This window comes from Artibeus jamaicensis, unplaced genomic scaffold, assembly GCF_021234435.1.
Source record: "Artibeus jamaicensis isolate MK-2021 breed Jamaican fruit bat unplaced genomic scaffold, CSHL_Jam_final scaffold_847, whole genome shotgun sequence".
In the NCBI taxonomy this organism is placed as follows: Eukaryota; Metazoa; Chordata; class Mammalia; order Chiroptera; family Phyllostomidae; genus Artibeus; species Artibeus jamaicensis.
The window spans coordinates 3,340,453-3,364,375 of NW_026522057.1; the positions used below are offsets into that span (position 1 = coordinate 3,340,453).

General features: G+C 41.7%; 1 protein-coding gene across 3 annotated transcripts in view; it reads right to left on the minus strand.

Annotated features, from left to right (window-relative positions):
* Positions 1-202: 202 nt before the first annotated feature.
* Positions 203-23,923, minus strand: part of CCDC30 (coiled-coil domain containing 30) — a 104,029-nt gene continuing 80,308 nt past the window's right edge. The window contains exons 10-16 of one of the 3 annotated variants that reach the window (XM_037149643.2): positions 20,366-20,528; positions 16,676-16,788; positions 8,827-8,968; positions 4,919-5,055; positions 2,948-3,062; positions 1,091-1,158; positions 203-734 (exon numbers count right to left, since the gene is read on the minus strand). In XM_037149643.2, coding sequence (XP_037005538.2) covers positions 692-734; positions 1,091-1,158; positions 2,948-3,062; positions 4,919-5,055; positions 8,827-8,968; positions 16,676-16,788; positions 20,366-20,528 — 781 coding nt within the window. In that variant the 3' untranslated portion in view covers positions 203-691. Of the gene's footprint in view, positions 735-1,090; positions 1,159-2,947; positions 3,063-4,918; positions 5,056-8,826; positions 8,969-10,096; positions 10,290-10,732; positions 10,873-16,675; positions 16,789-20,365; positions 20,529-23,923 lie in introns of those variants that run through there. The other 2 variants (XR_008390713.1, XM_053660621.1) reach the window with 2 other exon arrangements.

The window sequence follows — 23,923 nt, forward strand, 5'->3', positions numbered from 1 at the left end:
AATGTGTAGAACATCAACATGATACAATATCACACGGCTATTGAAAGAATAATTATGGAGAGTTTAAATATGGGAATGGGTTTTGTGGTATATTAAATGAAAAATCAGACTATGAAAATACAATATAATAACCAATTAAAATATGTGACTTTGAGTAAGAACCAGAAGGGAATAACTCCAAAAGGAAAACAGTAGTGTTGAGATCGTGGGTTTGTAGGACAGTTTTTTTCTTTTTAAAATGTTTGCTTTAATGTGATTACATTGTTTTAACTTATACCCATGAAAATAGGAAAGGATATGGAATTAGCCATGTGTGTGTTCTACTGAACATAAACCCAATTAAACCACCCAACTTAAGTCACTATGTTGCTCAATACAAGTCACTGAGGATATCAGACAAACTTGAGACATCAATTTTGGGATCTGGTTTAATGAATTTATCAGCAATTTTCAAGACTCCTGGTTGATGACCTGTGGGGACTCTATCATGACCCTGCTCCCTGTCATCAGGTTCCACCCTCACTCTCACGAGCTTGAAGTTAGCAGCTTTGACCAGGCTAGTCTTAGATGTGACGTGTCTCTTTCAGAGAAGCCACGTGTACGTATGCATCCAGCTTCAGGGCTCTGTGAGCAGCGGAGACTCGAGGGGCCGGAGGTGTGCCACTGCTTCTGACGTGTGTTCTTTAGTCCCTTACGGACTTCCGACGGACTCTACCAAACCTGTGCCAGAAAGACTAAAAAAGGACCCGTGTGAGGACTTCACGTGGATGGGGTCTCTTGGCACCATTTTGGAGTTACAGGGATAAGGCTCAATAGGATTTCGGTTTTCACAACTGTCAAACACATCTGTCAAAACAGCCAAATAAAATTATCTTAAATTTATGTTTGTGGGTTATCTTCTACCGTGAGTCAGGATTCTATATCAGGTGTGGGTGTGAAGCAGTGGTGAGAGGAGAAGGCACTGGAAGGTTTTAATACTACAGATGGAGAAAATGACCCCTGAATGCTATGCTTTCCCAAGTCAGTGACTCACGACTGGCTAGGCAGCTGTGGCTCTCAGCTGTTCAGATGATTGTCTTGACTTACTGACCTGGAGTTTGGTAGGGGCAGGATTTTATTCAATACTTCATATTCAGAGATGCTACCAAGTATTATTTCCTAAACGGAAAAAAAAGATGACTTAAAAATTTTTAATAATAAACCATTAGCACTGTGATCCTAGAATGAGGCTTTACATATTTGATAAAAAATGTAATGTTAGAAGGACTATCATAAAAAAAAGAGAGAGAAAGATTGAGAGAGAGAGGTAATAAATGCTGGTGAGGATGTGGAGAAAAGGGAACCCTTGGGCACTACTGGTGGGAGTATAAACTGGTGCAGCTACTGTGGAAAACGGTATAGAAGTTCCTCATGAATTAAAAATAGAACTACCGTGTGATCCAGCAATTCACCTTCTGGGTATTTATCTAAGGGAAACCAAATCACTACCCTGAAGACATATCTCCACCCCATGTTCACTGCAGCGCTGTTCACAATACCCAAGACATGGGAGCAACCCGAGCATGCACTAGGGAGGAATGGACAAAGAAACTGTTAAATACACACAATATATACTATTAGTCGGCCCTTAAGGAAGAAGGAAATCCTGCCACTTGTGAGGACATGGATGGACTTTAAGGACAGTATGCTAAGTAATGACAAATACCATATGATCCCAGTTATATGTGGAATCTACAAAAACTCCTACAGACAGAGGTAAGATCTGTGGTTGCTAGAGGTGGAGTGTGGGGGAATTAGGCCAGGGTGGTTAAAAGATGCACACTTCCAGCTATAAGATAAATTCTGGGAGGTAATGTAGAACATGGCGACTATCATTAACAATACTGTATGTTTGTGTATTTGAAAGTTGTTAAAAGAGTAGATCTTAAAGTTTTTAAAAAGCTTTTATTTATTTATTTGTAAAGAGAGGGGAAGGAAGGCAGAAAAAGAAGGAGAGAAACATAAATATGCGAGAGAAACATCCATTGGTTGCCTCTCACATGCACCCAACTGGGGACCTGGCTCGCAACCCAGGCACGTGCCCTGACTGAGCATCGAACCGGCGACCTTTCAGTTCACAGATGGGCTCTCAGCCCACTGAGCCATACCAGCCAGGGCTTAAAGTTTCATGACTAGGGAAAAAACTATAAGTATTCTGGGAAGAAACATCTAGCATGTGATACATGCCGGGAAGAAAGCAAGCAGCCTCTATCCTGGATTTAAAATGCAACTCCACTCACTGAAGTTCCTCTTGCTGACTCACTCACCAACCAGACTCTTGACCATGTCTGAACCTACAGTACTTATCTGCTTGGATTTTTGTAACACAATTGCTTTTTCTTCCGACTCAGATATTATCCTTAGGCCTGACCCTTTGCCAGGCCAGACCAGCTTCACCTTACCTCTCTGAACTTCTAATGTGCTCATCTCTCAAATTGGGCTGGAAAAATACATGGCAGACAGGTTGTTGAGAATGAGGCTTATGTGTGAAAACATGTAACATTCATTCATTCTCAAATATTTATGGGCCACCTGTGCATAGATACAATGACACATGAGGTACGATCCTGCCCTCTGGGATCTCACCGCTGAGTTGATTAGAGAGAGAAGTCAAAAGGCATTGACCATACAGTGTTAAGGAAGAAGTTACGAGGCACACATGAATTGCCCTGGGACCACACAGAAGAAAAATGTTTAATAAAATATGACCCAATGAAGAGCAAAGTGGGCCAAGAGCAGACTCTGGGTCTGCTGCCCAGTGTGCAGCCGCTGAGCCTCTTTGCCACAGTCCACCATGGGGCCAAGTTCAGGCCACAGGTATATGAAGAAGATGAAGGGAAGAGAGAATGGAGCAATCATAACAATCTAAATTTCATATTAAACACCTAATAGGAAGCACACTTCTTACCTCTCCTCTGCAAATCTGGATGCTTCTTACAATGCGCTCCAAGAGGCCAACCTGCTCCATGAGCCGGAGACTGTTTTCCTGTAATTGCTTATTTTCTTTATCCAGAGAAAGTACTCTAAGAATGGGACAAATCAGAGGAATGATGAAAAAATTCTACATTATTACTAAAAAACTCAAAACTATGTCCCACTTCCCACTAGCTCTGAGCCTTAGCCTCCTGTCCACATTTTAGAACTGACTTTGGCAGACCAGGTAAAAATTAATAAGCTTCTGGCCTGTACGGAGTCATTCAGTACCTCCTGAGAACAGAGACATACTATGCACAAATGGAGGAAGGAATAGTTCTAGACCCTCGAGTCACTTCAGGAAGGGTATGATCCCATTTAGGGGTGGAGCTGGAAAAAGAGACACTGCATCCGTTCAAACGCAGCGGCTACACAGCCTGCGCCAGATTCCGACCTCAGCCGGGCACCCCATACATCAGCAGCGGCAGCAACCACCGGCCGAGCACTTACCGTCTACTTAGATATGTAACCTCGCCACACAGAAAGCACTTCAAACGTTTCATGCAGTGGCTCATTTAATCCTCACAACAGCCCCATAAAACAGATATTGTTATGAAGCCTATTTTACAGGCGAGGAAACTGAAACTTAGAGAGAGGGAAGTAACTTGTGTAAGAAGATCAAACCAGAAAGCTGGGAAGCTAGCACGCCCGCCCGGAAGGTTCCGATTTCTAAACCCCTAGCGCCTGACTGCTACGGCAGCCCACTCTCCAGGGCTACAGTGTATGTGGGACACGTCACAGCACAGTAGTTTCGATCACAAGTTTGTGTTTGACATCTGGTCCTGCCACTAACTAGCTGTGTGACCTTGGCAAATGACTGAGTCTGAGCCTGTTTCCTCATCTGCGAAATGAGGAAACATCCTGTAGAAGAAACTTACTCCAGGGAAAACATAAGTCAAATTCTGGTGGCCAGAGTGTGTCTTTAGGAGGCCAAGGCAGGAACACTATTAATTAAGGCAAGGGTAACCGAGTCAATCATGTTGCAACTACCAGAAGCAGTGACATAGTTTAATAAGGGCAATGAATTATACAGAATATATTAAAGGCGAGATACAGATAATAAAGGACAATCAGAGACCCTCCAGGTCTGCCCAGAGGAGCATGTACCCAAATCAGTAGAAAGGAAAGTTCCAGTCTGCTTGGCAGCTCTCTCCCCAGACTGCAGAGCCATGGGGTCTGGGATAGGGCTGCTGAGACACTCACAGGCTGGGTGAGTTCCCTAAGTGATCTGGACCTCAGCTTCTCACCTGTAAAATAAGGCTGTAATAGTGTCTCCCACCTGGGAGTGGTGTGAAAGTTAAATGAATATACATAGAGAGAACTTAGAACAGTGCCTTGCATATAGTAAGTGCTCAAAAAAGTGTTAATTACTACAGGTACTATCGGTGATACTGTTTGTTAAAATCAACCCATTCTCTTTGCTCTAAGTCTGTGCTCTGAGAAAACTTTTGATTATAATTAAAGTTTTCTATAGGGGAGAGAATGCTTGTTGGGCTGGCTGATGTGTGAATTCTTATCTGCTGGGAATATTTTCCTTACAAATGAATGCATTGGGACCCTGTGGGGTTTGTGAATTTAAGTCCCTAGTACAAACCTGAATCTCTCTTGGTCTACCTTGATTCCATAGGTATAAAATGATAAAAATGAGTGTCCGCATACATAGTGACAGGCCAGAATGAGCCCAGCCCGGTCCTCTAGGAGGCAACGCGCCATCTTCTCCGTGATGTTTTCCTCTCTAACTTCACAACTTCTGCCATTTGTACACACTGCTGAAAACAGTGGGTGGCCGAGCAACAGTTATGAGATAGGCCCCCAGCTCAAAGGACAGTCTCTGGAACCAGCTCTTCGCTGAGGGAGAGACATCTCCTTCGCCATTCACTGGCCACTCTGGCAGGACCTTACCTACCTGTGCTGGACTGAAGAGATCGTGCACTTGTTGTCATGGATCAGTTTTTCCTGCTCCACAAGCTGCTCCAGAAGTTTTCTGTTTTCCAGGAACAGGTTATCGTTTTGGGCAACGATCTGGTCCTGGAATGCCTTCTCCTAGGGATGAAAGCAAAAGCCCCCTAGTTAGCACGGCAGGAGAAATGATCAGTTTAAGAACATCAGCCTGTTTGTAAATCCAATAGCAAATTTCCCTTATTTATTTTTTTCTCCCTGGTCGTCCAGGCTGTTTTCACGTTTGCTGACGTTGTCAGTTAGATTGTTCTTCTCTATATTTTGGTTACTTATGTCATGTGCTTCATTTGGATAATTACTCATTCTTTTGGGTTAACATTTAAAAATATCCGCACACTCAACTTCTAATAAGGTCCCAATGACCTCACCTGTATTCATACTCTGTAAGTATCAAATCACTGACAAATACAACTGAATTCTCTGAAGCTCTACATTGAAAGAAAAATTAAATGCAGTACATTTCCATATGCTTCATAGTTACAGTTCTTTTTAAGGTAGGGAGAGGAGAATGGGAATTCAGCCCCCTGCCTTGGCAGCGGGTGTTGGGATCTCAGTTGCCTTGGCAAGCCAAGCATTTCAGCCGGGCACCAACGGTACAGTATGCTTGCAATGACGACGCTCACACCATTTCCAACTGGACGCCATGTTTCATTTCCTACCAACAGTTTCAGGGGAAACTGAACACAACAGCTAGTAAAGTTAGAGCTAAACTGATAAAGGAGTGTATTTTTTTTGGAAAATAACCCACTGATATTCTTATAGCGAGTCAGTAGATATTAGTAAATATCACTGTTATTGAGTTAGAAGCTCAAAACGGTTGAATGCTCCTCATTTAACCAGTCACTCGTCAACAGCAGCAGGCAGGTACTTCCACCATTTCCTGGGTGCTCCTCACCCGCCAGCGCTGGGAGGGGCAGAAGAATGATCCCTGGCAGAGGGGTGAATCGCAGGGTGAAGGCGGGCAGTTTTCTGTCTCTGAAACAATAGACGGCTATAGAGCATTCAGAAAAGACTGCCCATATATGTGGAATCTCAAACTAAAAAAGAAAAAGACTCAGATACAGAGAACAAACGGTGGTTGCCAGAGATGTCGGATGGAAGGTGGGCAGAATGGGTGCGGGGAGTCAAAAGGTACAAAATTCCAATTACAAAGTAAGTAAGTCATGGAGATGTAATGCACCTATACATAACATAAAGACTGTTAATAGTACTGTATTTTATATTTCAAAGTTGCCAAGAGAGAAAAAATTTTAAAGTTCTTATCACAGGAAAAAACTTACAACAGTGTATGGTGATGGCTGTTAACTGGACTTATTGTGGGGACCATTTTGTAATATATACAAAATAGAGAATCATTATGTTGTACAACGAAAACAAATATAATTTTATATGTCAATTATATCTCAAAAAAAAAAAAAGAAAAGAAGAAAGAGGAAGGAGATTACATCACGTTCTGAAACAAACCATTCCAGATTTTGAAATCTTTCACCCAGGACCCTTCAATGTCTAACAAGAGTCCCCCCTGGTATTATTCAAATATATTTATGGTCAGCATTGAGAATAGAAGGGGCCACCCCACAAGGAATCCTCTATGCAGTTATAACTGGATTGGAAAGGAAATTGCATGGGCAGGCTACTGACACCTTGGCCTTTGGAAATACCGTATTTCTTTGAACCCCAAAATAAGGACACCTGCTCTATTAAGGACAAAATATTTAAGGAAATCTGGTTTGGATGGTCACAACGGTCAGAGAACTCAACTGGCTCACTGTATGTAGAGAAAGCTGAAGAATGAAGCTCCCCCCAAACCTCCAAAACCTGGCATTATCTTCTGGAGACATGGTGCTTAGTGAGCCCAGCTTTTCCAGGCTCAGGACTCTGGTCCATGGGCTCCAAAATAAGTAAGGTCTGAACCACTGGGTTTGCACCACTGTGGGTCTTCTCGAAGCTGTTTCCAACTCCAGTAGCAATTTCTCTTGTGAACTATGCATCCACTGATTCACATGCTTCTGAGATTTTATTCCAAGAAGAAGGCTACAAGAAGTGGATGTGCCAGGAACCACTTTAGGCATTTCATATTTTAATCTTCACAAAAGCATGGTGAAGTAGGGATTTATTTCCCTTATTTCACGGGTGAGGAAAATGATACACAGGTACTATTAGGAGGATTAAAACAACAGTAATTTGCCCTGGCTGGTGTGGGTCAGTGGACTGAGCGCCAGCCTGAGAATCAAAGGGTCTCCAGTGCAATTCCCAGTCAGGGCGCATGCCTGGGTTGCAGGCCAGGTCCCCAGTGGGAGGCGCTTGAGGGGCAACCATACATTGGTGTTTCCCTGTTTTTCTCCCTCCCTTCCCCTCTGTCTAAAAATAAATACAATATTAAAAAAACCCAAAACAAAAAAAACCAAAATTAATTTCTTTTTCTCACAGTCTGGAGACTAGAAATCTAAAATAAAAATGCTGGGCCTTGGCTGGGTAGCTCAGTTGGTTGGAGAGTTGCCACAATACACCAAGGTTATGGTTCAATCCTCAGACAGGGCACATACAGGCATGGGCCAATGTATGCATAAATAAGCATTACAACAAATCAGTGTTTCTCCATTAATCTAAAAGATCAATAAATAAAAATTTAAAATAATTGTTGGCAGAATTAGTTTCTTCCGGGGCTTCTGAGGGAGGGTTTTTTTCTATGCCCCCTTTCTAGCTGGTGCTTGTTGGCAATCCTTGGGGTCCCTTGGCTTGTAGCTTCAGCGCTCCAATCTCCGCCCCACTGTCACGTGGCCTTCCTCCCCTGTGCATGTCTGTGTCTTGTCTTATAAGGACGGTAGTCATGCTGGATTTAGCTAGAGTTCACTAAATTGTGTGTAATGGAGGGATTCTTAACCCGGAGTCCATAGCCCATGCAACAAGTGGAATGGCACGAATTACTTCGGTATCCTTGGCATGGAGAGGTGGTAGTGTAAAAATGTGCTGGGGATACAAAAGAGTACTTTAGGAATGAGGACAGAGTTTTCAAAATTCTGAGATTGGCTAGGGATTTCAAGAGGGAAACACATCACTGGCTGAGTCTGTTGCTCTCCATTTTGAATTTGTGTTTAATAATCTCAACACCATTCGGCATTGTATTCTGCCCATGTGTAGACACATACCAGTAAGTCACAATGGCATAAGGCAAACAGAAAGAAATGATAGATATTTAGCAATAAGCCTGAAGGCACTAGTTAAGAATTGATAATGGAATAGGGATCACCTACCTTCGTTGCCATTTAAAACCGACAGATGTGCCCTGGCTGGTGTAGCTCAGTGGATTGAGCTCGGGCCTGTGAACCACACAATCGCGGTTTGATTCCCGGTCAGGGCACGTGCCTGGGTTGCAGGCCAGTTCCCAGCGGGCCAGTTCCCAGCAGGGGATGCGCAAAGGGCAACCGTACATTGATGTTTCTCTCCCTTTCTCCTTCCCTTCCCCTCTAAAGATAAATTAAAAAAACAAAAAAAAAACCCGATAGACGTTTGAGGCAAAATGAGGGCTTATAAAAAGTAGGAATAAGTTACTGACGGTGTTGTGGAAGTCTTTACTGAAGGGTGTTTAAGAAAAGACATTTTTTCCCACGAAGGCAAGACACTAATTATAAGCTGGCAGTGCAGAGTATAATCAGAGTCCAGTTTGGTTTAGCATCATTGTGAGTCTTAAATCCTTTCTGGCGGGGCTTAAGCAATTATGCACATTGAAAAAAGGTGCAAAGAAAAGACGTGAACAATGAAGAGACCACAAATAAATTTTAAAAATGAGTGGGCTTTCTCTAAACGACTGACCATCAGCATCATCAGTGAGCTTTCCCCTTTTTTGTTTCTCACCTTTTCTAACTTTTGCCGCAGTATTCCAATTTCATTTTCAAGTAGGTTAATTCTCTTATCGCGTAGCTCTACTTCATTCATGAAATGACTCTTGACTCTGTGAAGCTTGGTTTCACGATGATGACATTTTTTATTATAGATTCTGCAAAGATAAATTTAAATTACAGGCACACTCGGACAGTGGAAATTTATTTTGCTTCCTCCACATACACCTTCCTCAGTGTCCTCTTCTTGCTGCGTCAGGGCCTGGCACCAGACGGGGATAACCTCCTACAGAACACCGGCTTTTAGTCATGGCCGTGGACTCGAGTCTCTGGCTTCTCTTGGTTTTGAGCTGCTGAGTGTAGCATAGCTTTAGCAACCAAGTTTAATTTGGGAAACTCCTTGATTTCTGATCCTTGATCCGCTGATTCAGTCATTAATTTTAAGTTTTCTGTTTCTTGGCTACACCCTTGTATACTAATATAACCCACTTCAGTCTTGTCTATTTCCCAGATAACTGGGTCTGTTCTCAGTCCGTGCCTTGGGGCTAGACTTATAAATGTCAGTTCTACATAGGTCTCTACTCTGATTCTGACGTAAACTGACTTACTGCCAATAAGCACATGAAAAGATGTTCAACTTTATGAGCTAGTAACAAAATGCAAATGGAAACTATAAATGAGATATAACTTCACACCCACTAGGATGGCTAAAATAAAAAGAAAGAGAATAAGGAGTGCTGACAAGGATGTGGTGAGACTGGAACTCTCATACACTACTGGTAGGAAGGTCAAGTGGTTCAGCGTCTTTGGAAAAAGCCTGGCAGCTCCTCAAATGGTTAAACACAGAGTCATATGACCCAGCAATCCACTCCTAGAGGAATTCCAAGAGAAATGAAAACACATATCCACACAAAAACCTGTATACGAATGTTCATAGCAACACTATTCAGAATAGCCAAAAGGTGGAAACAACCCACATTTCCATCCACTAATGAATAAATAAACAACATGCAGTGTATACATACAATGGAACATTACTTAGTCTTAAAAGACATACAATGGAACATTACTTAGTCTTAAAAGGAGATTTTGAAGAAGATGGCAGCTAAGTAGGCAGAAGCTGAGTCCATTTGCTCTTGCCCCCAACTCAGATACTTGGCTAATCTTCAAAAAATAAGTCGAACATTCAACAGAATCTTAGCTGAAAGGAAGTTTGGAGGCCAAGGAGTATAGAAGACACTTCCCAAAAGGCGGTAAGGAGATTTTATAGGTGGAAGGGGAAATACCTGGTGTGTGGCACCTCAGCCATGGAGAGCCTGGTGAGAGACCGCAGCTTTGTGGCTCCCTCCCCTCTCAGGGCAGGGAACCCCCAGGCCCAGGCTGCGAGTGACTTGGATACACAAAATCAAGGAGATCCAGGCTACACAGACACACACTCATAGTGAGCAGCACGCCCATAGCTGCAGCAGCAAACGCCACCTGGGAGAACGCCAGAGAGAGAGAGGGAGAGGGATTCTGTCTGCACTTGGGTTGGGTAGTGGAGGCAGGCTGCAGCCAGCCACGGCTGGAAGAGACTTTTGGCTTTTCTGGAGTAGTGTGTACGTATAGAAAGCTGGAAAGTGACTTGGTGCTGCAGTGGGAGTGCCCAGAGAGACTTTCTAAAAGGGGAGCTAAGGCGTGCTGGACAGGGACCCTGTGCGCAGCTGCCCTGCCAACAAGGGGAAAGGACTGAGAGTGCAGTTTGTTCCCACTGAATCTGGGCAGAGAAATCAGAAAGGTGCACAGCAAGGGGATTTCTCAGCCCCAGCCCCAAACAGCTGGCAGGGTGGACCCTGCTCAGAAGCTGCACAGAGTGGAGAGTTCAGGACTCTGTCTGCTGCAAGGGCAGTGGGCTGGGAGCTGGATGGGCAGGGGTTGAGCACCTGAGATTAGTTACAGCTGGACAGATCCCCCTTCCCTGGTGGAGATCCAGCCTCCATCTTCATAGGATGAAAGCACCACCAACAGGGAAGCTCTGAAAAACAGGCTGGACAGGCTTAACAACCCCCTGCAGGGTGCATATCTGCAAGAGAAAGACAGAAAGAGAAATACCTAAAGGATCCATTTTGAACTTCTCTCAGGGAGACAAATACACTGGTTCCTAGGGCCCTATTTTACTGGGGTCAGCAAAGCTGGGAGATTAGAAATCAGTGCAGCTAGGGGGAATCAGGGTCCCGCCCAACCTTGGCTCACACACAGAGCTGCCATCAGCACCAAGCAGGAAAGAGCTAACTCTCTTATGCAAATTGGCCCCTCCCTTGAAACAGCTAGTTCACCAGAAACTACACATTACTGGAAATAAGCTGGGACAGACCAAGATGGGCGGTGCAGGGGCAAAGAGAACACACCCACTGTTCAGTCTTCTTTTCCCAGGAAGTCAGTACTGAACGGTGTCTCTCCCTGGAGAGACCCAGGGGTCCCACCCTCCCAATTGCAACAGAAGCCCCCCCTAGAGGCAAGTGAAGATGAGACAGGCGGTGTTGCCAGAAGTTGGATGACCCACCAGGGACCTTGAGCTGATAAAAATCCAGAGGTGAACCCAGAAAGAGAAGACAGAAGGCAAACCCCAAACTGCTGAGATGAATTCTACCTTGTTGTTCTTTAGAATTTGTGGTTTTTTTCTTCCTTTTGTGTAGCTTCTTAATATCTCCTCTCTTGCTTCCATTATATTCCAACTAATTCACTATTGCTCTTTACTTTTTATTTTTTAACTGAGATTTTATATTAGTTTTTATTTTACTGGTATTTGAAATCTCATATTGTATCCTTCCCTTGTCTCACCCCATTTTGCCTTTTCTACCTTCTCTTTCTTGTTTTTGTTGTGAATTTTATTCCTCCCCACGCTATGCCTTGTTCCTATTTCCTACTCTTATCATTGCTCCTCCCTCTATCCTCTCAAAAGCAGTCTTCCTTGTTCAGTCAGCTCACATTCTTTTCCCCCTCCTTATAATATTCTCATTTTCTTTCCAGATTGTGCCACCTTTATAAATTGTGTCTTGCTTGGCATGGATATTATGGTTATTTCTCTTCTTCTTCAACTGTATTCCTATTTACTCACTATTTAAAAAATTTTTAAATCTCATAGGTTATTCTCCCCCTGTCTTACTCCATTTTGCCTTCCTCCTGCCTTTGCCGATTTGAGTTTGGAATTTTATTTTCTTCCCTTTCTTAGCCTGGATTCTACTCCTTACTTTTATTATTTCTCCTTGCCTATCCTCTCAAAATCATTTTCCTTTGCTGTAGACATCTCATAGTCTCTTTTCTCTTTTGTATAACATTCTTATTCTCTTCAACCTTTATCAATCTTTTCTCAGCTGTCATTGTTACTGACACTGTTGTGTTTTTTTCTGCAATTTTGTTTCCTCTGGTTCACTAGCTTTTAAATTTTATTTCAAACCTCATATTATACTTTTCCTTTTTCTTATTCCATTTTTCCATTGCCTTTCCTGTTTTACTTACGTTTTAAATTTTATTTTCTTTGCCTTGTTTCTATTCCTTACTCTTATTATTTCTCCTCCCTCTTCCCACTGAAAATCATTTCCCTCTCCTTTAGTCAGCTCATATTCCCTGTTCCCTACCTTACAATATTCTTAGTCTCTTTCGACCTTTATTAATCTTTGCTCATTTGCCATCAATATTGCTGACGTGGCAGGGGAGTATTCTTGCTGCCGTGGGTTTGGTTTTCTGGGCAGTACCGCTTTGTTAACCATCACCTGTACAGCAGTGCACAAGATGTGGCAGGAGTGTGACTCCCAGTCAGCCGCTGGAGGGAAGAACCCACCAACAAATGAGCCATCAGTAATGTAACCCCAAGTATAACACGAAAGTTTGCATAAACAGAATAAAGGGAAACCCTAGAGCAACCAGATCAGGAGGAACACAGGTACAGAAAAAATGTCCGTGAATAAGTACCTATCAACGTAAATGGATTAAATGCCCCAACAGAAAGACATAGGTTAGCAGAATTGATTTAAAAAAACCAAAAAAACACTACCCACATTTATGCTGTCTACAAAAGACCCACCTCAGAACAAAAAGGTTGAAAGGGAAAGGATGGAAAAAATATTCCAAGGAAACACACAAAAAGAAAGTTGGGGTAGCAATGCTTATATCAGACAAAATAGATATCAAAACAAAAGCCATAAAAAAGGGCAAAGAAAATCACTACATAATACTCAAGGGAAAGTGCAACAGGAGGATATAACCCTTGTAAACACATATGCAACCAATATAGGAGCACCTAAGTATATAAAGAAAATCTTGGAGGACTTCAAGAAAGATAGGCAGGAACACACAATATTTGAAAATTTCAGATATCCCATGTAGTAATATTTTTGCCAACATATCTTCTAGCGCAAGGGAACCAAAGGAAAATTAAATAAATAGGACTTCATCAAATTAAAAATCTTCTACACAAAGAAACTGTCATCAAAACGAAAAGGGAACTGACTGTATGGGAGAACATATTTGTCAACGATACATTGGACAAGTGTTTGATCACCAAAATATAAAGAACTCATATGACTCAACACGAGAAAGACAAAAAATCCAATTTAAAAAATGGGCAAAAGATCTGAATAGACACTTCTCCAAGGAGGACATACACATGGCTCATAGATATATGAAAAGATGCTCAACATCATCAGCCACCAGAGAGATGCAAATTAAAACCACAATGAGATAGTACCTCACATCGGTCAGAATGGCCATCATTACAATAAACCCTTACTCATGGATACAATTTTCCCAGCACATGCCTTGACAAGACCTAAGATTTCTCCCCTCTCTCCTTCCCTTCTCCTCTAAAGATAAATAAATAAAATCTTAAAAAAAAAACAACAACAAATTAACAAACAAGTGCTGGCAAGGATGTGGAGAAAAGGGAACCCTAGTGCACTGTTGGTGGGAATGCAGACTAATGCAGCCACTGTGGAAAACAGTATGGAATTTCCTTAGAAAACTAAAAATGGAACTGCCTTTTGATCCAGCGATTCTGCTGCCGAGAATATACCCTAAGAATACTGAATCACCAAATCAAAAGAACTTATGCACTCCTATGTTCATAGCAGGGCTATTTATAATGGGCAAGTGCTGGAAACAATTTTAAGTGCCCATCAGTAAATGGGTGTAACAAAAAACTGTGGTACATTTACACGATGGAATACTATGCAGCAGAAAGAAGGAGCTCCTACCATTTGTGACAGCATGGTTGTAGGAGAGACAGAAACCAGAAGAGTGAAACAGCCTGGGAGGAGGCTGGGGAGCAGGAGATATAGATCGCTGCAGGTAGGAGAGAACCTGAAGGGATGATGGAAATGTTCTGTATCGTGACCGAAGTTGTGGTTATGTCGGTGTACACTTTTGCCAAAACTCATCAGACTGTACATTTAAAATCTGTGCATTTATTATAAGTAAGTTATACCTCCATGAAAACAAAGGCTACTGGGAAAATTCCATCAATAGCGGCACCCAGTACTAATGAGGATGTGGTGAAATGCCTACTCTTAACATAACGATGGCAGCCAGCTTTTTGACCACTAATTCAACTCCTGGGAATGTACTCTATAAAAATTTAGAGTACATTCTAAAATGAAAATTTTTTTAGAAGAAATTTTAAATGAAATCTCATATTTTAAAATGAAAAATATATGTACCAAAATGTTTTTCTGTGTTATTTTTGAATAAAAATATCGATCATAGAACAGTAAGTAATTTTAAACTAAATGAGGACTGTGTTGTGAGGCTTGACTCCAGCAGGTCTAGAATTGCCCTGAGCAGTTTTGCTGAAGTTCTTGCTTGGCACTGACCACTGGTCAAGGAACAAAAATACTGATTATAGAATTGCTTTGTAACACAAGTCCAAGTTGTTTCATGACAGTTTGCACCAGCTGGATAGCACTGTTCATTGATAACAATGAGACTGATGATTTGCAACCGGCCTCAGTGAGACCCCAGGAAGGCCCTGCTCTTGTGGCTGGTTACCTAGCAGAGATATACTTACATGGCCAGCAGAATATTTTTAAAATCTCAGTTGAGATCCCATTTTGAGACCGCTGGCTGTGAGGCGTTTAGTGTGTCTGTGGTCTTGGCGCAAGAGAGGAGGTGTGTCCAGGCATGGCCTGTCTGTAGGGCGGGCCTCGGGGCTCCTGTCTAACTGCTCTGATCACCTGCTGAGAGACAGTCATGGGCTGCGAAGCGTGTCCTGACTCTGATTCCGCTGCCACGCTGTGTCCTTGTCCTGCAATGAGCTGCACGCCCGTGAACGTGGTCACTGGGGTTCTGCTAGTCTTTGGCAGCTATCCAGCCCAGTTTCACTGGCGGGCGCTGTTCGTGTAAGGGCGTATCAACTTTATGACATGTTGTATTTTATAAAAATAAGCAAATTTAAAGACCGTAGCAACAAGGCACAATGCTTATGACATGATATTAAAAGAAAGAATATAAAATTATATCTAAGCTATGATAGTAAAATTATAAAACTAGGAAACTATGTTCATTGACAGAGAACAAGGAGTGAACATGGGATGGATTCTGGCTAATTTTTTTTGTATTCAAAAATTTGCATTGCTGTTTTATTATCTGTGAAATGAGTAAGAAAATGTAACTCCCTAAAAACCAAGTGTATTTTACCTTTGGAGACTGATACTGACCTAACATATATCAGTATTATGTATTATATATATTACATATCAGATTCAGTACCAGTTCATTTGGTGGGCATTGTGGCATTTCACATACTCCAGACGTAGCATTTCATTCTCTTGCCTCCCTCTGATGTACAAAGAGCACTGCATGGGTTATTAGAGGACTGAGTTCCAGTCTGAGATTTGTCAGCAGTGCGAACTGAAGCACAGACACTCCCTTGACCATGACTTTCATATTTCTCAGTGATAGGATGATCAGAGCAACATAATGAATACTAATGACTCTGAAAATACTCTCTGCTAGACAGCAATAAACGATGGCTTTTAAGTCATAATCATTAATATCATCAACATAGTAGGTAAGAATAAAAAAGAATAAGAAACCTCAGTCTATAAAGGAATAAAATAGAAGGTTACAGAGCTGGGAGCAGAGAGGTTGGTCATGGAGAAAAAAATGAAAAATGAATGGGTATAGTAAAAGCTGTGTACTAGACACTTTAAAACATACATTTATTCATTTAATTCTCACAACTTTATAAGTACTGTTATTTTGCTCACTTTAAAGATGAGGGACCTGAGACACAGAGTTTATATAACTCACCCAAGGTCACACAGTTTTTAGTTTCTAATAGAACCAAGATTTGTCTCCAGGCAGTATGGCCCCATAATCCATAGCTGAACCACTGTGCTACGTTCCAGAGAGGACAGTGGGAGGAATGTGGTGGGATAATGACCAGGAAACGAAATGAAAGAGCAGGAAGTTCAGGAAGACACATTTTTACTGTGCACTTACTATATACCAGGAACTACGGATAAAAAGATGAGCGAGATGGTGGCCCATACCCCTTAAAAGCCTACAGTATGGTGAGGGAGACAGGTAGTAAATCACATTATTTCAAAACAACATGGCAAGTTTTTAAATGAGTACAGAGAGGCATGTACAAAGGGACATAGGGACACAAAGAATGAACACTTCTCCCAGCCCGGGCAGGTGGGGTCAAGAAAGAGACAGGCGACTACTAGTCTAAGAAGTACGAGTTGAAATGAAGAGTTGAAATGAGGGGAGGGTGGTCCAGGCCGGAGAAAACAGTGCGGGTAGGGGGAAGTCTGAAGGCAAGTGAGAAGGGTGTACTTGGGGAAAAGCAAAAATTTCCCTTCCAAAGAGAACTTGCTTTTGTTTACCTCATGTAGGCATCAAACTGCTTCAAAACTTCCCCGTATTCTTTACATAGAGCTTCATTCTCCTGCTGCAACCCAGAAACCTTCTCTGACAGTTCCTGGTTGCTCTTGAGATTCTGAAAAACATTTTTTTAAATGAGAATATTGTGTGCTGAATAAAGGCACGATGTTGATGGAATGCAAACTGACAAACCCTTTCTGCTGAAAAGGCTTATAGTGGCTCCAGTTCTGGCACCAGTGAAAAGATAAAAAAATCTATGATTTTTGCTCCTCCAGATTTCCTGAAAGCTTGCAGCTCTTTTCCTTAACTTTCGCTTCACCAGAATTTCAAGTAGTTTTGCAAGCATCTAATTCCCTACATAAAAAGTATTCCTGCTTGAAGTACATAAAGAGAAAGCTGTTTTTCTGACCTAACCCTGACTAATTAAGTATCTGATTCTAGAAATGGCTCCAGCGAACAGATTCTCAAAGATGGGAAGCTCAAGATTGGTTATCTGCCCTGGCTGGTGTGGCTCACTGGATTGCTGGTGGAAAAGGACACTATAGGGAGTCTTTGACAAGCTTTAGTGCGATAGTTCCACCTTAGGATTTGGGAGTGAAGCCCATAATAGCTCTTCACTTTTTAAGGAAGGTTCTTGCTTGTGACTTGGCTCTGGTGCAGACTGAATGCTTAGCCATGAGAAATCAAGTGATCAAGTAACCTGAGCTGAAACTAGGCATTGTGTTATTCACCAAGCCATGAAGCTGGGCATGTGCAGCAGCATTCGATCTTCAAGCGGAAGTGCTATGTAAGACACAGAACCTGAGCAGGTCCTAGAGGTACAAAGTTGTGTGAGCAAGTGGTACTAACTTTGACTACATTATCACTTCTCTCAACCCATCGTTTGGCCTCGTGGGGAGTTCCCTATGACCAGTGCATTGAGGGAGTATATTCAGGCCTGATTTACATACGGTTCTGTACAATATGCTGCAACCACTTGAAATAGGACTGATGCAGCATTATAACCCTATTGAGGGGTGGCCCTTATAAGAACAGTGGGAAGGGAAATCTCAATTGTCTAATCCACTGAGCCTGTGTTCACTTTGCCTGGAAAGAGAGATGGCCAGAGGCATGGGCCTGTATTAATTCACAGAAAGTTTTTAATAATTTGGCTGGATGATCTGGAATTTGGAAAGAATAATGTTGGAGGGCTGGGGAAAAAGAGGTGTAGGAAAGGGGCCTAGAACTGCAAATGCTGCCCAACAGAATTTTTTTGCAGTGATGGAAATGTTCTATATCTGGACTCCGCAATATGGTATGGAAGTCACTAGCCACACATGCATGGCTACTGAGTACCTGAAATGTGGCTAGTATGTCTCAGGAACTGAATTTTTAATTTTACTGAACTCTAATTAATTTAAATTTAAATAGCCATGTGTGGTTATATAGTTGACACAATACTGGACGGTAGAAGCCTTGACTGTGCAAACACATTTTATGTGTTTTTGCTTCCCAGAGGGCGTCCACAGGAGAGGAGGCTCTCGAACACTCTCCAGGTGTCAGCCTCTCTTACCAGCGCCTGTATGCTTGCTCAGTGGGCTCATGTACAAAGTACAAATATATTTTACAAGGGGTCGCCAGTGCTAATCCATTCAAGCTTGCAAAAAGCAATGATCCATGTTGACCAACTGTTATGAAGCCATTGGCTAAGAGTTTCTTACAGGCAGACTTATTACCCGAACCCCTTCCATCACGGAAAGGACAACACTTTGTCCTCAGTGGAGTAGATGCTCCTTTTAGTTATGGATTTACTTTCGCTGTCCATAATGCTTTTACCAGAACCATTATCTGTGGTCTTACCACTCAACATTGCTTCTGACGAGAGTATCATTTTAAAGTAAGATTAAGTAAAACAAAAGCTCATATATATATATATATATATATATATATATATATATATATGTCATTGGTCTTACCATATATCTTCTGGGGTTAGATGATTCCTATCACATGATGTATAAGCTACTTTCTTAAAATATTTTATTTATTTTTAGAGAGAGGGGAAGTGAGGGAGAAAAAGAGGGAGAGAAACATTGGTGTGAGAGATGTTGATCGGTTGCCTCTTGTGCGCCCCCAACTGGGGACCTGGCCTGCAACCCAGGCATGTGCCCTGACAGGGAATCTCACCAGTGACTTTTTAGTTTGCAGGCTGGTGCTTAATCCACTGAGCCACACCAGCCAGGCAACTTTTTTTTTAATTCTCACCCAAGTATATGTTTTTTTTTTTTAACAAAATTGATTTATTTTTAGGGAGGGGAGAAAAATAGAGGGAGAGAAACTTTGACATGAGAAACATCAATTGCCTCCCATATGTCCCCCCACCGGGGATGGAACCTGCAACCTAGGTATGTGCTCTCACCTGGAATCAAACCTGCAGCTTTTTGGTGCATGGGACAACGATCCAACCAACTGAGCCACCTGGCCAGTGCACATGATGTACAAACTTTTAACCAGTTCTTAATAGTATATTATGCCATTTCTCTCATTGCCAAAATACATGGAAGAAACCAAGAGATGGAAGTGGGAATGGCTTCTCACACATTTGGGAATGGCAAAGTGTGTATTATTGTATTCTTGGTAGTTAACTTTATAATTAAGTTGTAAAGTTACAGAGTGTCCATGTGGATGGAGACTGAAAAAACAGCAGTTAACATTGTCCCCCAGCCCTGGCCGATTTGGCTCAGTTGGTTGGAGCATCGGCCCATAACCAGAAGGTTGTGGGTTTAATGCCTGGTCAGGGTGCATACCTAGGTTTTGGGTTCGATCCCTGGTCCTAGTGTGTGCGATCTCTGGTCCAGGCACCTATGAGAGGTGACCAATCAATGTTTCTCTCCCCTATCGATGTTTTTCTCTTTCCTTTCCTCTCTCTCTAAAAAGCAATGAAGAAATATCCTCATGTGAGGATTTAAAAAAACAAAAAACATTATCGCCAAATGATCACCCATACTGATGAAACTTTGAGAGGTTACGTGTGTCTTCATTTACATGAGTGACAGTGTATCATATAGGTGGAAGCATAATATGCCTTTCGTTGTTTATTATTTTATTTAAGTATGGGTTGAGGATGTTAACTTTGTACAAAGTGGATCGTGCTGTTGCTCGATAGGACCGTACTGGTTAAGCTCTCCTCTGTGCTGCAAAGTTGGCGGTCTGAGAACTGTATTTCCCAGAATCCCCTGACAGCAGAGCTCCAGGTTAACTTCTGCAAATCAGAGGCACTTGCACCTGGTTTGGAAAGCACGGTGGGAGGACAAGGTACCGCTCTCCTCTCACACTGGCAGGTAGATAAATGCACGGTCAGCAGAGGAGACCTTCGCAGGGGCTTATGAAGAGTTCCTGTAGATCCCCACCCCTTCCCCTGGTGCTGCAGGAGTTGGCTCCAGGGGTTCCTGAACTCTGCATTTATTGAAAGCAGCAGCAGTTTGTTCTGACCTTCTACTTGCCCTTAACCCTCCCTTCCAACAGTGTGATAAGCATGTTATTCCTGTATTAAATCCCTTCTTGCTTGAAACACCTAGAGTAAATTCTACTTTCCTGACTAAACCCTGGCTGAACTAATTGGTAAAGTGGGAGGCATCAATAATTGTTAGCTATTTCTAATTGTTTCCTATGGGAACTGGAGAGCTGAGAAGCATGTCCATTTACTTTCTTACCTCCTCAGATTTTATTTTTTCATTTTCCAGTTGTTTAAGTTGGGCCTCTAGTTGCTGAATTCTGTATTGTTGCTGAGAATTGGCTGTTTCCAGTATATTCTCTTCATCCTGCAAGATCTTCACTTTCTTTTGTAGCTCATTTATATCCTGATCTAGGAGGTTCCTGAGGGAAATTAATGTACATTAAATCAAACTGTGAATTGCAAAGCCTTGCAAATAAAACTCTTTGAGATAAAATTATTATATCCTCACAGAGGAATTTTTTGTTGGTTCAGTGAGGTGGGTTATATGTCCATAAGACAAAGGGGCCAACACAGGGAACATCCTCCATGATAGAAACTTTGCTTCTTTTCCCCCTCCCCTCCTCTCTCTCTCTCAAAACAACCCTATGAAGAAGAAATAACTTATCTTATGTCTCAGGGGAAGCTGTTGCAGAGAGTTTTAATTAACCTGCTCAAGGTTACACAGCTAGAATGAGATGGAGATAAGGCTCTAATTCTGAACTGAGCATTCCTTGTACTCTTCCTCATTGCTTTACGAGTTCAGTCCCTTGATCTTCTTAGTTCATTGGGGGGTTGTTAGTTATGAACACCATTAATACTAATACACACATGTTAACACTGCTGTAGCTGAATCGTGAATGAGCCTGTTTGATTAATGTTAAAAAAGAAATAACAGGTCCAAAATGGAGTCACTGGTGCTAAGCCCCAGGTCAGCAAATGAAGACCTCAGTGGTTTTAGCCTGTCCCAGGAATGTGACCTTTAATCAGTCAACCTGGAACTACCTTGTCAACACTAGTGATGTGATCTGCTCGATAGACCCCCTACATGTACCCAAAGGGTGGTGACTCTGCTTAAAACACTCCACTCTTTGCTAGAAACTTCCTTTCTTCCCAAACCCCTTCTGCCTATAAAAGCCCTCCATTTCGTACAGCTCCTTGGAGCTGCCTTCTCTTCACTAGATGGGATGGTCCCCAACTCATGAATAGTTGAATAAAGCCAATTAGGTCCTCCAGTTTACTCACTTGACTTTTGTTTTTTAACATGAGGGTCACCCTCTTCTGAAAGGGCCATAAATCCATAACTCCTTCAGAGGGAGTCTTGTCAAAAGACAGTTTGTAGAAAGAGGTTCTGAGAAAATCAGACAAGGATCTTTGAAATTAGAAGACTTATATAGACAAATGATGATGATGATAATGTTAAAATAGCACTGGTGGCAAAAATGCTCACCTGCAGGCTAGGTCACTAAAACGCTGAATTGGACAAATAAGTGTGCTCCCTCTAACTTAATTTTTTTCAGAAACCAATGGGTTCTTGGGAAAGATTTATATTTGAAACATAGGGCCCAGGTCTCTTGACGGCTAGTTCTTCTCATGTTTATGGCTGTGAGCTGCAGGCTTTCCGAGGACTGTGTGGCTGACCTTCTCCAACTCACATCCATCACTGCACCAGCACCTCCCCTTTCAACTCTTATTTCATTTCATTCATTATGTACACGAGCAATTTCTTGCTCTCACTATTTCTTCTTTTTTGATATCAGTCTGAATTTCTGATCGAAAGACCAGACTAAGAGACAAGTCTTGTAGCCTAAAGGGAAGTTTTAATCTGCTAAAACTAAAAAAACCTTGAGGGATCTGCAGCAAAGTTTAGGAGTTAGAAACTAACGTTGAAAAGTGGGAAGGCAAAATTTAAAAAGCAACCCATAAATATATTAAAAATTAAGTTCTACATTATGTGTAGAGCTTGAACAATGAAAGATTAACATACCAGTTTCTGCCGGTGAATAAAATTAGAAATTTAGTAGATTGATGAGACCACCTATCTCTCTAACAGCCTTGACCTCCCTTTCAATCCATCCTATACACAGCAAATAGTGTTCTCTCCAAATCACAACCTAATCATATCATTCTCTTTGCTTAAAATCCTCAGTGATTCCCCATTACTTTCAAGATCAAGTTCAAACTCTTAAATATGGCCTGTTACCCACTAGCCTCATCTTGGCTTCCCTTCCTTGCCTCATTTTCTTGCCACCCCTATACCCACACACATTTTATTCCAGGCAAAAAGAACTTATTTTTACGTCTTGAAACAAGTCTCTTCCATAGTTATTCCTCCTCTGCAACTCCATTTTTTACCCTGTCTTCTTCTCCCGGGCCCTCCTTTGCCTGATCTTCTCTACTTAGCTTTCCCATCCCAACTGCTTCACTCTCAGCTTAAATAGTTGTCTTTGAGGAAGACTTTCTTGAGCTCTACAGGCCAGATTAGACATCCTTACTGTGTACTATCACGGCATCCTAAACTTCCGTTAGTATAACACATATTTCATTGTAGTTGCAAAGTCTTATATAGAAGAATATTTTTTAGAGTGAAACCGAGGGTCCTGATTTACTGTATGATTGCTATTTAATATGTAGTTCAAGCACTCCATTCAGCTTCTTCACAGCTTGCTGTAAACCTTAGCCCTTCCCCTTACTCGTCATTAGTCCCCTCAGGCAGCCAGGAACAATGGCCAAGCCCTCACTAAGGATCACAAGTTATGGGTTTCTGTTAAGTTAAAGATACCGTCTTGACCTAAATGATGTTTCAGCTCCTTGGCTCTAAGGTAGAACAACCTCCTGGCTACTTTTCCAGACAAAGGGACGCCAGAGCAGTCCTGAAGAAATGATTTATTACCCACACTTCACCCCCTACCAATGAGCTCCCAACAGGACCCTGAATCCCAAATCCATGGTGTCTTGTAATTTGGCCCTATATAATCTATAACCTACATGCCATTGGGGAGTCACGCTTTTGAGCATTAGCTTCCCATTCTCTGGGGTGGTGCCACTTATAATAATAAAATAGCCAATATCTCTTCTACCAGAATTCTCTGTGTTTAGTGTTTGGCTCTGCTAGCGCCGGGTGGATGAACTCTTTCTATTTGATAACAATAGCATTATTTATAAAGCAAAAATGTCTTAAAAACATTTTCATAAACAATGATAGATCTATGTAACAGGATGCTATACAACTGCTTAAAAGGATACTATGCAATTAAAAATTCATAACAGGAAGATAGCTGGAAAATCCCAAAATATTTAGAGATTAAACACAGTTCTAAAAAATTTATCTGTCAAAAAAGAAGTCTCAAGAAATTAAAAAATATTTGGAACTAAGGAAAATGAAAATACAACTTATACAATTTGTGAGATGCAGTAAAAACAGTGCTTAGGGGTAAATTTATAGCCTTAAATGCAAATATTATAAAAGAAGAAGGATAGGAAATCAATATTCTAAGCTTCTACCTTAGGGAAACTAGGGAACTAAATAAAGCAGAACAAAAGAAATAATAATAATTAGGGCAGAAATCCATGAAATTACAAAACAGGAAAACAATAGAGAAACCATGAAACTAAAGCTGATTCTTTGAAAAGATCAATAAAATGAACAAACCTCTCTCTAACCAGGCTAACCAAGAAACAGAAGACATGAGTTACTAATATCAAAATGAAAGAGGGATCATCACTACCATCAGGGAAGAAAAAATTTTCTTTACCCTTCTAGGTTCTTCTGGCAGGC